The sequence below is a fragment of the Octopus sinensis genome, linkage group LG10, assembly GCF_006345805.1.
Source record: "Octopus sinensis linkage group LG10, ASM634580v1, whole genome shotgun sequence".
NCBI lineage: Eukaryota > Metazoa > Mollusca > Cephalopoda > Octopoda > Octopodidae > Octopus > Octopus sinensis.
Genome location: NC_043006.1, coordinates 15,306,853 through 15,323,841, shown reverse-complemented (window position 1 = coordinate 15,323,841; position 16,989 = coordinate 15,306,853). Strand labels below are relative to the sequence as shown.

The 16,989-nt window shown below is 35.6% G+C and overlaps 1 protein-coding gene across 2 annotated transcripts in view; it reads left to right on the top strand.

Moving 5' to 3' along the window:
• Positions 1-321: 321 nt before the first annotated feature.
• LOC118765033 (beta-1,3-galactosyltransferase 2-like) overlaps positions 322-16,989 on the top strand; it is a 33,474-nt gene continuing 16,806 nt past the window's right edge. Inside the window, exon 1 of one of the 2 annotated variants that reach the window (XM_036506298.1) lies at positions 322-447. Coding sequence is in view for 1 of the 2 variants with exons in the window: in XM_036506296.1 (XP_036362189.1) it covers positions 5,767-5,794 (28 nt within the window). In the remaining variant the exon portion in view is untranslated. Of the gene's footprint in view, positions 448-5,411; positions 5,795-16,989 lie in introns of those variants that run through there. The other variant, XM_036506296.1, reaches the window with a different exon arrangement.

The following is a 16,989-nucleotide window of genomic DNA, read 5'->3' as shown; positions in this document are numbered from 1 at the left end:
AATTTGTATGAGAACAAATAAGTATTTGTTCTTAATATTATCATTAGGTAACAATATTGATGAATTCGCAGTTGTTATTGCTTTCATAAGAGATGTGATGTACGGAAAGCTAAAGGCAATGTTAACTTTATGCCCTGAATATTTCAGGTGTATAGCGTATATGCGCAAAAATAAACGAAGAATAGTCACCGACTAAAAGTAGGTCAGAAGCGGGTCCCAACACAGAACAAAGAGAACGAAGCAACTGACCCAGTTTAACAAATATGTGTAAATAATTGGGGTTTAACGTCCTCGCTTGGTATATTCTAAGTGTAGCGTAAACTTCCTGAGTTCAACGAAAAGGAACTTGCCAACGGGACGTTAGCAATAGGTGAAAGGCTGTGGGTTTAAGAACTTCTCTTCACAGCTATATGGTTTGAGGTTCGTTCCTACAGCACAGCACATTAGGTAAGTACCTTCTGTAGCCTCGGGCCGACCAATGCTTTGTGAGTGAATTTGTAAGATAGAAATTGTATGGAAGGCCTTCGCATATTTTATATATATACATAGTATGTGTATGTTTATGTATGTATGTATGTATGTTTATGTATGTATGTATGTATGTTTATGGATGTATGTATGTATGTTTATGTATGTATGTATGTATGTATGTATGTTTATGGATGTATGTATGTATGTTGTTTTATGTATGTTTGGTATGTATGTATGTATGTATGTTGTATGTATGTATGTATGTATGTATGTTGTATGTATGTATTATGTAATGTATGTTTATGTATGTATGTATGTATGTATGTATGTATGTATGTAGTATGTTTTATGTATGTATGTATGTATGTATGAATGTATGTATGTATGTTTATGTATTATGTATGTATGTATGTTTATATTTATGTATGTTATGTATGTATGTATGTTTTGGTATGTATGTTGTATGTATTTTATGTATGTATGTATGTATGTATGTATGGTTTGTTATGTATGTATGTATGTATGTTTATGTATGTATGTATGTATGTATGTATGTTTGTATGTTAATGTAGTATGTATGTTATGTATGTATGTATGTATGTATGTATGTATGTATGTATGTATGTTTATGTATGTATGTATTGTATGTTGTATGTATGTTTGTATGTATGTATGTTGTATGTATGTATGTATGTATTGTATGTATGTGTATGTATATTTATGTATGTTTTATGTATGTATGTATGTAGTATGTATGTATTTTATGTATGTATGTATGTATGTATGTATTTAATTATGTATGTATGTATGTTTATGTATGTGTAAGTATGTATGTATGTATGTTTATGTTGTTGTGTATGATTATGTATGTATGTATGTTTATGTATGTATGTATGTATGTATGTATGTTTATGTATGTATGTATGTATGTATGTATGTATATGTGTTTTCGCGTCTGTCTCTCCATCGCTTCGCAACTAGTTTTGGTTTGTTTACATCCCTATAAAGTTCGACAAAATAGACCAATAGAATAAGTATCAGAGTTTAAAATAAAGTAAGGCCGTGCCCCAGCAAGGCCACAATACGATAACTTCTAAAGAATAAAAGAATAAAATGAATAACAAAAGTAACATTAACTTAGTCAACACATCCTAGTCACCCCCGACTGTCCGACTTATCGTATTTGGGGTAGTTTCTATGGGGGAATATTTAGCTTGGAGGAAGATACGGCTCTCCTTTTCAACGCTGCCATGATGGCAGATGGTAACGCCATCTTTAATATATGTTTTTTTTTTTGTTTTCCAAAATAGGTGGGCGTGTTAAGAAGGTAAAAATATTACCCCTTACGGGGCAAAAACCACCATACAACTCCAAAAGATTCCTGGTGTTCCCAACAACAAGTTTAAACAAAAGCTTAGAACACAAAACAGTAACTGAAGAATTTGATGTTATTTGGAATTAGAGTTCGGAAAATTTGGGTAATTTTAGCCAATCAACAGATAACTAGTTGCCATGATAATTGCACATTGGATTCTTCACACTACGAGATTCACTTCATCCGCACGTTACCTCACACCGTTTATGGATATCATTGTTTTTTTTGTTTTTTTCTTTTTCTGGAAAATTTATATTCATCAGTTAGAATTTTATTGTAGATATTTTTCGTTGTCTTAGTAATATACAAATTTTTCATATATTTTTCATATACATTTTACATATATTTCATGAAGTTTTTCTATGTTTTTCCTGTTTTTACTGTTGCTTGGAATGGCCACATTTACATTCAAACCATTTAATTGTACCACTCTGAAGAAGATTTTGAAAACAGAGGTGGATGCAGTAAATTATTTGCATGTTAAAAGTGTTATACCAAAATAAAAGATGTGCAGTATATCTAGGCACAACATGAGTAAGAAAGAGATTCGTGGGAATTTATACTGGTGGTGCACTTGCAATGATTGCAACGAATGCCAATCTGTTTAAACCCAGGACAGACCAGAATGAGCCATTCTGTAATTTTATTGAAGAAGTAGGTTAACATTATTTAATGTCCTTCGTTTTTAAAATATCAGCGCATAGTGTGAGAGAGATTTGGCTGTTACTTCTAGCAAATTGAACAACCACACTGAGATTACCTCATTGGCTCATTTGCTGATGTGTATAAGTAAACAAAAACTAAAGGAAATGGATCCTCATCCGTTTCTAGAATGATCATTCTAGCTGTATGATCAACTGAGCTGGTTATACATTCAACTGGTATTTATTTTATCAACCCTCAAAAGGTGAAAGGCAAAGGGTGGAATGTAAACTCAGAATGTAAAGCATTTTGCCCATTGTGCTAATGATTCTGTCAGCTTGTAGTCTTAAGTTTACACATTATATTAACGTGTAACTGGCTGAGTATTCCACAGCACACATGTACCCACAGCATAATCCATAAGTAGATTCAGTACAACCCAGTGTGACATGGCTAGGCGTTTTAATTACGAGTCCAGGATGAAACTTATAGCGAAATTTGACTGAGTATTCCATAGATATATTTGGCCTCAATGTAGTTCTGGGACAGAATCAGTGTGACACATGATGTCCATAGCCAGAGTTCCAACTGAATGTTTCTCAACTATTAAGAAAAAATACACCAGTTGCTGAATAAATTGTGGAAAATCACAGCAAAATTAAACTAAAGAGCAGATGAATAATTCTTATTTCTTTACTACCCACGAGGGGCTAAACATAGAGGGGACAAACAAGGACAGACAAAGGGATTAAGTCGATTACATCGACCTCAGTGCGTAACTGGTACTTAATTTATCCACCCCAAAAGGATGAAAGGCAAAGTCGACTTCGGCGGAATTTGAACTCACAACATAAAGACAGACGAAATACCTATTTCTTTACTACCCACAAGGAGCTAAACACAGAGGGGACAAACAAGGACAGACAAACGGAGTAAGTCGATTATATCGACCCCAGTACGTAACTGGTACTTATTTAATCGACCCCGAAAGGATGAAAGGCAAAGTCGACCTCGGCGAAATTTGAACTCAGAACGTAAAGACAGACGAAATACCTATTTCTATTTCTTTATTACCCACAAGGGGCTAAACATAGAGGGGACAAACAAGGACAGACATAGGTATTAAGTCGATTACATCGACCCCAGTGCGTAACTGGTACTTAATTTATCGACCCCGAAAGGATGAAAGGCAAAGTCGACCTCAGCGGAATTTGAACTCACAACGTAAAGACAGACGAAATACCGCTAAGCATTTTGCCCGGCGTGCTAACGTTTCTGCCAGCTCACCGCAGATGAATAATTCTATCGACAGGGAGCTGTGGCACGATGTGGGGCGCAAGTTTCTTCATCCCTCCTTATTGGTTACATATTTGGTGTGAGACTAGGTTGGCTCTTTAAATTAGTTGTACTTCATTTGGCAGGGTTCCACACAGTTTCTATTTAACCAATTTTACTCCCAATGATTTGGCCACCTGACAGATTAACTATTAAATCACTCACAGACGTGCTCCATCCTCTGATGCCCGGACATTCTGTGTCCCCTCTCTCTGCTATTTCTACTGCGACTATATTGTTTCTGCTCCTTGCAGCTTGCTGAGCTCACCTCACCTCCTCTCAAACATTCCCGTCCCACTTGCCTCTTCTCTTCTCATTATCCCTCTAATGTCCACCCCCACCTCACCCGCCACATACAAGGCCTCACATTTATCACTATGCTCAGTCCTTCCTCCCCAAAATGTCTTCCCCCAAGACATTTGTAAGGGAAATAACTATATAAGCATTTTTAGAGATGTAAAGTATAATAGCCATCTCAATATGGCTAACCACAAATGGGGGGGGGTGTTACTGTAGCTTTTTACGTTCTGAGATTTAATAATACATTTTTAGAGAGTTACTTCCCTTATATAATAGCAAAAAAATGCATTAAAAAATGGGGGAAAATGATGGTAATTTTTTTTTTAAATCGTAGACTCATCGTAGACGCGCGCTAATACCCAGAAGGGCTCGATATGAATCACGACTATAAGATACCCGGTTTTGGTTAAACTGCACCGCAAAATGTGGGAGTAGTTAGGAATCTAAATCGTAGGAGACAGACACACAACTTGACTTTTATATATAAAGATATTCCAGTGCATTCTGAGTTCAAATCTCACGAAAGTCACTTTTACTTTTAATCTCAGGAAATGATTACCTTTTTAAAGTCATATTCACTTAAAAATGTCTTTTTTAAATATGCCTGCAAATATTTTCCTAATGGTATTCATTTGAAAATAACTTTTCTTTTTAGATTGAAATTTTGTCTTTTTAAAGAAATCTAAAAATATAAATACTTACAGTACAAACAACTTGTAATTTTGAAATTACATTCACTTTGAAATATTTCTAAATAGGTGTAGGAGTGGCTGTATGGTAAGTAGCTTGTTTACTAACCACGTGGTTCCGGGTTCAGTCCCACTGCGTGGCACCTTCGGCAAGTGTCTTCTACTATAGCCTCGGGTCGACCAAAGCCTTGTGAGTGGATTTGGTAGACGGAAACTGAAAGAAGCCCACCGTATATATATATATATATATATATATATATATATATATATATATATATATGTATGTATGTATGTGTGTGTATATGTTTGTGTGTCTGTTTTTGTCCCCCCAACATCGCTTGACAACCGATGCTGGTGTGTTTACGTCACCGTAACTTAGCGGTTCGGCAAAAGGGACCGATAGAATAAGTACTAGGCTTACAAAGAATAAGTCCTGGGGTCGATTTGCTCGACTAAAGGCGGTGCTTCAGCGTGGCCACAGTCAAATGACTGAAACAAGTAAAAGAGTAAATGATTATAATATTCCGTTTAACAAACGTGAAAATAGAAGCATTCACCGTAAAAGCAACTTGTACATTTTCGTTGGTAAGTTAAAGTTACTATCATAAGCATTGTATACTACACCCTGAAAACATACTTTTCTTATGTTTCTTTACAATGCGCATAACCCACTTTCCAGGTGACAAAACTGGTTCATAAACTCGACCCACTGTTCATATAAAGCTTCATTTGTGATTCGATTTCACTCTATATGATTCGATTTCACTCTATATGATTCGATTTCACTCTATAGGGAAACAAACATCTCATTTATGGAAGAAAAAAAACAAAAAAAACACTAATCTTCATTCTTATGGGAATTTTTTTCATGATATCCAAAGCATCAGTCGAAACATGGAAATTATTTATTGAATTTAAAAATTGATCTCAAAAAAATACTAAATTACGATTTGAATGCTTTTGTTTGTTTTGGAGGATAAAGGTAGATAACAATATTATTTATATCATTAGTACAAACAAGTTTAGTTATTTCTTGTTTTTCTTTTTCAGTTTCGATTTAGAGCTTTAACTTGGTAGATAGAAATAATCGAATTAATATTTAAAGCTCCCTAAAGCGGTGAGCTGACAGAATCGTTAGCACTCCGGATGAAATGCTTACTGGCATTTCGTCTGTTTTTACGTTCTGAGTTCGAATTCCACCGCTGTCGACTTTGCCTTTTATCCTTTCGGGGCCGATATAATAAGTACCAGTTGATTACAGGGGTCGGATCTTTTCGGTTTGAACGGCAGTTTTTTAAAATAATTTCCACGTAACTAAACACTTTTAAACTTTGTATACTGGTAGAATGTGTTTATAAAACATCTTTTTCTCTTGGCTATATTGAAAAAATTCTATAGTTTGTAAGATATTTGTTGGTTTTTTTTTCTTCAATTTCTGCAATTTCAACCAATCAATGACGTCCGTTGAGGTAAAAAAAACATTCTGTGCCGTATGAATATGTCCCTCGTTTAAGAAACAGATTGGGTTTATTTACATTTGTGAAGAAAAAAATATACCCTTCCCCCTACCCCTAACCGTAACCCTAAAACAGATTGAAATGCAATAGATCGATACTAGGGTCATAATTATGGGTGACAATTTCATATGACACCGCTAGAAAAAACTGCCGTTCAAACCGAAAAGATCCCAGGGGTCGATACATTCGACTTATCCCCTTCCCCGAAATTGCATTAGGTTAGGCAAAATACTGAAGTTTCCTAAGTTATTTCACACCATCTGCGTCATAGATTTGTATATCCATAAATTTATGTATTTATGTTACTTACACTTATGAAAAATGACTCTTTGGGATACTTTTATCTTCTTTCTAAATATTAATAGTAAGGGTTTCTCTTTCGTTCTTCCATTTTTCATTGTTTTTCTAAGTAATCCTTAACTTTTGGCCGCTGCAATGTGGAAGATTGTTTGTATATCTCTTCACAACTTACGAAATATTTATTCCATTCACTTGAAATTTTCGCGAAAGATAGTTATTAAATATATCTGAATATGTAAATAATAATAATGGTATTTTTATATTAGCTTAAAGCATATGGCGATCGCCGTGCAATGACTAAGGAAAATAGTCTAATAACGGGGTATATAAGCCCTCGACAGAAAAATGAAGGCTTTCCTATCCGCGTGGGACTCGGGCCGCAACTAGATAGATAGATAGATAGATAGATAGATAGATAGAGAGAGAGAGAGAGAGAGAGAGAGAGAGAGATAGCAGACAGACAGAATGAAAGGGATAAGTTATCCTAGCGGATACTATAATATCCCTCAAATTGGTTTAGATGCCGGTTTACTTAGAAAGAGGTACAGGTACTGGTAAACTTGAAGGCGGTGAGCTGGCCGAAACGTTAGCACTCCGGGCGAAATGTTTAGCGGTATTTCGTCTGCGTTACGTTGTGAGTTCAAATTCCGCCGAGGTCGACTTTGCCTTTCATCCTTTCGGGGTCGATAAATTAAGTACCAGTTACGCACTGGGGTCGATGTAATCGACTTAATATCTATGTCTGTCCTTGTTTGTCCCCTCTGTATTTAGCCCCTTGTGGGTAATAAAGAAATAGGTACTGGTAAACTTCACTTGTTGGGTAATTTCGTATTCCTATTTAGAACTACAAATATTCTACAGAGTTTTTAATAACGTTGATAACGAAGAAGAGAGTGGTGATTTTATTGACGGCATTCCGTCGAATATCAATAGTAACGCTATTACCCTCAATTAAATACTGACGCAGGACGCTTGTTTCAATAAGTTCCTTTTGAAAGCGTAGCGATTCCTTTTGAAAACGCAGCGATTGCTGGACACTTGATGAAATTACGACTAGAAAGCACAATTGCATACAAAGCAATGTGCAGTCGAAACATATGTAGGTCAGATGTATGTGCCTTATATACGTACAGACACACCCGCACATATATACACACATATATATATACATATATACATATATATATAATATATATATATATATATATATTATATATATATATGAAAAAAGGTTTGAAAATGCAATTTAAACGATGTTTATTTACTTAACCGGTTTCACTCTTTGGTAAAAGATTGTCAAAAGTAACATTGAATATTATGGGTTCAAAAAAAGTTTTTTACATAATTGTCACATTGAATATTATGAATTCAAAAATGTTTTTTTATACATAATTGTCACATTACATGTATAAATATAGTATAAAAAAGTTCAATAGTGTGATGAGAATATTTGTAAAAATTGGCAGAAAAGAATAAAACAAATATATTATTGGAAATTTGGTTGCGTTAATTATTGGTTGTCGCAAATTGTCACATTACATGTATATATATACAGTCTTTGGTAGAAAGGACATGTTAAAGACATAAGGAAGTGTAATAGTTTGGTGAGAAAGCTTGTAATATTGACAGAGAAAATTAAAATGGATATTTTAGACATCTCAGAATATTTTGAATCGAAGGCGAGAATTTGTTTTTTACTGACCTGTTTGTTTCAGCAGAAAAGTTGAATTGAGAGAAAAAAAGATGTGTACCCAGTTTGGTTTATACTTCCCCTTCAAGCATCAGTGATTTTGGGGTTATTGGGAGGTGAGTATGCGGGTGTGAATAGATGTGTCCGTGTGCCTGCTGGTCAGACAGCGTCTGTTTGTCACACACATATATACACACCCACAACAACAACAGACACACACATAGTATACAAACACACACCACATACACACAACACACACACACACACACACAGAACACTCACACACACACAACGCACCCACATATATAATATATACACACAGCACACAAATATAACATGTATTTATATATAATATACACACATATATAACACATACACACACAACACACACACACACTAACACACACACACAACACACGCACACATATATACATAATATAAATATCACACAAATACACCTGGCATATATATACACATACAATACACATACACAGCATGTATATAATACACATACACAATATATGCATGCAATATACATACGCAATACATACATATAATATATATATATATAGACAATGCATATACATATATACATATATACATATAAATAGTGTTTACATACACATACATAGATATACCACATATACACACAATATACATACATACAATGCATACACATACACGTACGCATACATATAATATATATAGACACACACACACATAACATACATATACAATGCATACATATATATACACGCAACGCATATACATGTATTCATGTATATATAGCACACCTACAATATACATATATACAATGCACACATACACACACATATATACACTTAATTGTACACATACATATACAATACACATACATACAATATACATATACACAATGCGCATGCAAATAATGCACCTGTTTATACACACATATACATGCAAATATACATACACACACACACATACACACACACATATATATATACATATATATATATATATATATATATATATACATATACATACATACATACATGCACATATATATATTTTTTTCACACACATACACACACATATATATATAAAATTCACACACATACCCACACACACAAAATACAAACCTATAGCGTACACACTCAAATATATCTCTACATACCGCACACACACACAAACAATGTACTCACATATACACACATACCGTGCATATACACACACAACACACACACACACATATATATATATATATATATATAAAAACAAATCCACATGTAAATACATACACACGTACACAATGCTCACACACACACACACACATACACACACACACGCACACAGTGCACACACACACACACACACATATATAACACATACACACACATATATATACACACGCGCACACACACACACATACACACACACGCATACAGTGCACACACACACACACATATATATACACACGCGCACACACACACACAACGTGCACACTCACACACACACACACACACAACACTCACACACATACATAACCTACATATATATAATGCATGCGTGTGCGTGCCACGTATGTGTGCGGTCAATGCCCGCTAGTGTGTCCTATGCGTGCCGATGCGCGCATGTGACCGCCCGCACGATATGCTGTGAGTGTGCGCGTGTCCCTGTGTGCTTGCTCTGGATGTGTGTCCAGGGGGTATGTCAGAGTATGTTTAGTTGTGGTCTGTATTTTTGAATAAGATTACTTTCCTTATTTATTCGTGTTTGGTCCGTGGTGTTGTCCGAGCATTGGTATAGTGGGAAGACTAAGAATTTGGGGGACTTATTGTGTGCACAAAGGCCTAAGTGTCCACTTAGTGGTATCTGTCTTGTGGAGGGGTCCCTCAGTTGTTGTCGGTGAACTGTCATTCTTTCTCTGAGGGTAAGGCTCGTTTGCCCTATGTAGTCTTCGTGGCATCCTTCACACCTTATGACGTAGAGTAAATTTTTTGATGCGCACGTGAAATTATTTTTTATGATGAATGTGTGTCCCGAGTGGAACTTGTACGACGATCCCTCAATGAGGTGGATGCAGGTCTTGCAGTTGGGGCGACCACATTTTTTGATGGTGGGCGGTGGGTTTGTGTTGTGTAATTTTGCGTTGGTGAGGAGGTTTTTTAGGGATTTAGGTTGTCTCTTACTTTTTATTATTTTATGAGCTGCCAGTATTTTTTTCAGGCGTGGGTCTTGATTTAGTTGTGGAATGTTGTTGTATATAATAGTGTAAGCTTCTGCATTCCTTGGGTTGTGTGTTGAGAGATAGGGGAGGCTATTTACTGTACTGTGGATGTGTTTGGGTTTTCGTAGGTCTTGAATGTTGATTGATTTGGCCCGTTCTATTCCGTTGTCTACTAGTGATGCCGGGTAATGTCTTTCGAGAAGAATTGCCCTTAGTTCCCGGAGTCTTCTATTTCGTGTTGTGTCATTTGAGACAATAGTGCAGATTCTTCTCGCTAGGTTGAAGGGGATATTTGTCTTTGTGTGTTTTGGGTGATTGGAGGTGAATAGAAGGTATTGTTTAGAGTCAGTGGGTTTGTAATGGATGTCAGTTTCAATGTTGACGCCTTTTTTAATGATTAGGATGTCAAGAAAAGGGAGTTGGTCCTGACTATATTCCATTGTGAATTGAATGTTGTTATTTACACTGTTGATAAGGTTTTTGAAGTCTATAAGTTGGTCGAGTGTGTGGGACCATAGGATAAGGCAATCATCTAAGTAGCGTTTCCAGTTCTCCAACAGGTATTTGTGGAAAGACTGGCCGTACTTATATTTGGATTTTTCATAGATATGTGATTCCAGGTAGGCCATCACCAGGTTTGCATAGGTAGGTGCAACTTTCGTACCCATTGCAGTTCCTGAGACCTGTCTGTAAGTGTTGTTGTGGAAATACATGAAGTTGTTTTGCAGAATAAATTTGAGGCCCTCAATTATGAATTCTTTTTTAATTCTTTCCGGGATCTCATTGGGATATTTATCCAGCCAGAATTTAATGGCTTCCAGTCCATATTCATGTGGGATTGTGGTGTAAAGATTAATAACATCAAAAGAAACGATTAAGGTGTCTTTATCGGCATGTTTGGGGAGATGATTTAATAGGTCCAGGTCATCTCTTACAATACTTGGAATGTGTTTCAGTATTGGCTTTAAGATGATATCTATAAAGTTGCTAAGTCTGTGTGTTTCACAACTTGGGCCTGCCACTATTGGTCTCAGTTTGAGATCAGTGGGATGTGGTATAGTGATGCAGGTTGAAGTGGACTTTTTGCAAGCTTCTGTGATAATTTGACTCTTGTGTATTTTTGGAAGCCCATAGAGTGTGCTGGTTTTGCAATTAAATTTAGTAATGTAGTCGCATTCCTTTGCTGTCAAGTCATTCCGGTGTTGGTAAATGAGTGCCTTCAGTTTGGTCATTGTTTTGGATTGCTGGTAGTCGACTACTCTTTCATAGTATGTGGTATCCTCTAAAAGGAGAGATACAGAGTTTTTATATTGCTCAGTATTCATAACAACGACCGTACTACCCTTGTCAGCTTCCTTTATTGTGACGTCATGATTGTCTCGTAGCGTATGGATGATTTCCCATTCTCTTTTACTGGTGTTGGGTTTGAGTTTAGGTTGTGGGAGTTCACCATAAGGGAAGTTTGAGATGTAATCGCAAAATTTGTCTAAGGTTTTGTTTTTGCCTTTTATGGGATTATAGTTGCTTTTGTTACGGACCATTCATTCGTCGTCATTATTAGTTTTCCTGTCAAAGAATTCCTCTGTAAGGCGTAATTTTCTGCAAAAGTGTGAGATGTCATCCTGTATTTCCCTCAGGTTAGGGTATTGCGGAGTTGGGGTGAATTTTAGTCCTCTTGAAAGGATTTTTATTTGTGGTGTCGACAGGTTTAGGTTAGAGAGATTCACTATTTTTGGTTTTTCGGGGTTGGTATCTACCATCTGGTGTCGTGGAAACTGATGCCCTTGCCTAAAAAAGGAATCCTGGGGGTTCTTCTATCTGCGGTATTTTGCTGTATGTGATTCTGTCCCCCGTTGATATGTTGTCTGTTGAAGAGGTTTTGGTTGTTGTGATTCTGTCCCCCGTTGATATGTTGTCTGTTGAAGAGGTTTTGGTTGTTCCAGGGTCTGGGTTGTTGGTGTGGCCTCCTGGAAGAGTTTTGGTTATTCCAGGGTCTGGGTTGTTTGTCCTGGGTGTAATGTTGGTTCCTTAGAGTGGGTTGGAAACTACATTCATGGTTTAGAAGTGAATTCCTATATGTTGGGGGAGAACTCTGAGTTAGGAGCGGTTTGGGTTGGAATCTACAATCATAGTTCAGAGATGGGTTTCTAAGTGATGGGTAGGATCTCCGAATCTGGAACGGTTCTTGTGTGGGTTGGGGTCTACGTTGTCTGGTAAAGTTTTGTCTTGTGATGATGGGTGTCTCGGTTCTTTTCATGGGATTGTAGTGCTGTCTGTAAGTTCTGTTGTTGTTGTTGTCGATGTTAGGGGTGGTGTGTGTTCGGTGTTTTGTGGTTGGTTTTCTTTGTTTTTGGCGAGGAGTGTGAGTTGAGGTAGATATTTTAAAATATGGGTTGCTTGAAAGGTGTTCCTTTGTGAACTCTGTTTCATAATTGGCGAACCAGCTGTTTTTTTCCATTCGCTGGAGGGATGTTAGTTCTTCATCCTCGCAGTTTTTTCTCCAGAGTTTGGTGGTTTCATCAAGGAGTGCTCCTTCACAGTGTTTTGAGATTTCAATCTGCATTTCATTGTCAAGGGTCTTGAATTTTTCTTCACTGGCGTTGGCTCTGAGCCGCAAGAGTTCTACTTCCGTTTTGAATTTTTCAAAAGCTAGTTTCTCCCTGAGGTTTTTTTGGTTTTCTGGTTCATTTTGGATGGGTTTTATTTGTAGTTTTCTGGGTAGGATGATAGGGGTGGAGTTGAGCCACTTTTCATAAATGTCAGCTTTGTTGTTATTTTTTATGAAATTCCAGAAGGCAAACTTACGCGCTTTGAGATTTTTACTCCAGGTGTTGTTAAGAGAGCTTTTAACTGAGAAGCAGTCTTTAGTTTGCTCCTGCTTTGGGAGCACTGCCGTCTCTATGGATTTCATTAGGTTTTGCAGTGTTGGGATGATGTCAGGGATTTGATTGGTTGTTTTGGCCTCCATGAGTCCATTTAGGTATAAGTGCGATTGTTCGACTTTGTTTATTATGGTTGAAAGTTTCGAGGAGATTTCTTGTAATTCTTTTAGGATATTTTGGTTCATTAAAGATTCTGCGTGTTGTGATTTGGGTGGCATTTTCGGGACTCGTGCGATGTTTATATATATATAAAAAAGTTGAGTTGTGGGGTATCGTACGAGTGGGATTATATATGAAAAAAGGTTTGAAAATGCAATTTAAACGATGTTTATTTACTTAACCGGTTTCACTCTTTGGTAAAATATTGTCAAAAGTAACATTGAATATTATGGGTTCAAAAAAAGTTTTTTACATAATTGTCACATTGAATATTATGAATTCAAAAATGTTTTTTTATACATAATTGTCACATTACATGTATAAATATAGTATAAAAAAGTTCAATAGTGTGATGAGAATATTGTGTAAATTGGCAGAAAAGAATAAAACAAATATATTATTGGAAATTTGGTTGCGTTAATTATTGTTTGTCGCAAATTGTCACATTACATGTATATATATACAGTCTTTGGTAAAAGGACATGTTAAAGACATAAGGAAGTGTAATAGTTTGGTGAGAAAGCTTGTAATATTGACAGAGAAAATTAAAATGGATATTTTAGACATCTCAGAATATTTTGAATCGAAAGCGAGAATTTGTTTTTTACTGACCTGTTTGTTTCAGCAGAAAAGTTGAATTGAGAGAAAAAAAGATGTGTACCCAGTTTGGTTTATACTTCCCCTTCAAGCATCAGTGATTTTGGGGTTATTGGGAGGTGAGTATGCGGGTGTGAATAGATGTGTCCGTGTGCCTGCTGGTCAGACAGCGTCTGTTTGTCACACACATATACACACACCCAGAACAACAACAACACACACACACATAGTATACAAACACACACCACATACACACAACACACACACACACCAAGAACACACACACACACAGAACACTCACACACACACAACGCACCCACATATATAATATATACACACAGCACACAAATATAACATGTATTTATATATAATATACACACATATATAACACATACACACACAACACACACACACACTAACACACACACACAACACACGCACACATATATACATAATATAAATATCACACACGGCCAGTCTTTCCACAAATACCTGTTGGAGAACTGGAAACGCTACTTAGATGATTGCCTCATCCTATGGTCCCACACACTCGACCAACTTATAGACTTCAAAAACCTTATCAACAGTGTAAATAACAACATTCAATAACATCAAAAGAAACGATTAAGGTGTCTTTATCGGCATGTTTGGGGAGATGATTTAATAGGTCCAGATCATCTCTTACAATACTTGGAATGTGTTTCAGTATTGGCTTTAAGATGATATCTATAAAGTTGCTAAGTCTGTGTGTTTCACAACTTGGGCCTGCCACTATTGGTCTCAGTTTGAGATCAGTGGGATGTGGTATAGTGATGCAGGTTGAAGTGGACTTTTTGCAAGCTTCTGTGATAATTTGACTCTTGTGTATTTTTGGAAGCCCATAGAGTGTGCTGGTTTTGCAATTAAATTTAGTAATGTAGTCGCATTCCTTTGCTGTCAAGTCATTCCGGTGTGTGAGCATTGTGTACGTGTGTATGTATTTACATGTGGATTTGTTTTTAATTATATATATATATATATATATATATATATATATATATATGTGTGGTGTGGTGTGTGTGTTGTGTGTATATGCACGGTATGTGTGTATATGTGAGTACATTGTTTGTGTGTGTGTGTGTATATATATTTGCATGTATATGTGTGTATAAACAGGTGCATTATTTGCATGCGCATTGTGTATATGTATATTGTATGTATGTGTATTGTATATGTATGTGTACAATTAAGTGTATATATGTGTGTGTATGTGTGCATTGTATATATGTATATTGTAGGTGTGCTATATATACGTGAATACATGTATATGCGTTGCGTGTATATATATGTATGCATTGTGTATGTATGTTATGTGTGTGTGTGTCTATATATATTATATGTATGCGTACGTGTATATGTATGCATTGTATGTATGTATATTGTGTGTATATGTGGTATATCTATGTATGTGTATGTAAACACTATTTATATGTTTATATGTATATATGTATATATGTATATGCATTGTCTATATATATATATATTATATGTATGTATTGCGTATGTATATTGCATGCATATATTGTGTATGTGTATTATATACATGCTGTGTATGTGTATTGTATGTGTATATATATGCCAGGTGTATTTGTGTGATATTTATATTATGTATATATGTGTGCGTGTGTTGTGTGTGTGTGTTAGTTTGTGTGTGTGTTGTGTGTGTATGTGTTATATATGTGTGTATATTATATTAAATACATGTTATATTTGTGTGCTGTGTGTATATATTATATATGTGGGTGCGTTGTGTGTGTGTGAGTGTTCTGTGTGTGTGTGTGTGTGTGTTGTGTGTATGTGGTGTGTGTTTGTATACTATGTGTGTGTGGTGTTGTGTTGTTGTGGGTGTGTATATATGTGTGTGACAAACAGACGCTGTCTGACCAGCAGGCCACACGGACACATCTATTCACATTGCATACTCACCTCCTCCCAATAACCCCAAAATCACTGATGCTTGAAGGGGAAGTATAAACCAAACTGGTACACATCTCTTTTTCTCTCAATTCAACTTTTCTGCTGAAACAAACAGGTCAGTAAAAAACAAATTCTCGCCTTCGATTCAAAATATTCTGAGATGTCTAAAATATCCATTTTAATTTTTTCTCTGTCAATATTACAAGCTTTCTCACCAAACTATTACCTTCCTTATGTCTTTAACATGTCCTTTCTACCAAAGACTGTATATATATACATGTAATGTGACAATTTGCGCACAACCAATAATTAACGCAACCAAATTTCCAATAATATATTATTGTTTTATTCTTTTCTGCCAATTTTTACAAATATTCTCATCACCCACTATGGAACTTTTTATACTATATTTATACATGTATGTGACAATTATGTAAAACCCTTTTTTGAACCCATAATATTCAATGTTACTTTTAACAATCTTTTACCACAAAGGTGAAACCGGTTAAGTATAAACATCGTTTAAATTGCATTTTCAAACCTTTTTCATATATAATCCCACTCGTACGATACCCCACAACTCAACTTTTTTACATATATATATATATATATATAATATATATATATATAATATATATATATATATATATATATAATATACATACATATATATATACATATATATGTATACATATATGTAGGTCCGGGTTGAGTCGGGGTTTACCACATAAATAATTACTCAATACATAGCAGAGTAAATTAATTTATTTATAGAAGGAGCTTCTACAGGACTAGAACTGTTTCATTCAAAGAAATCATCAGGAAGCAATTAGACAAGAGTTGTTTTTGGATTTATACATTTCGGCA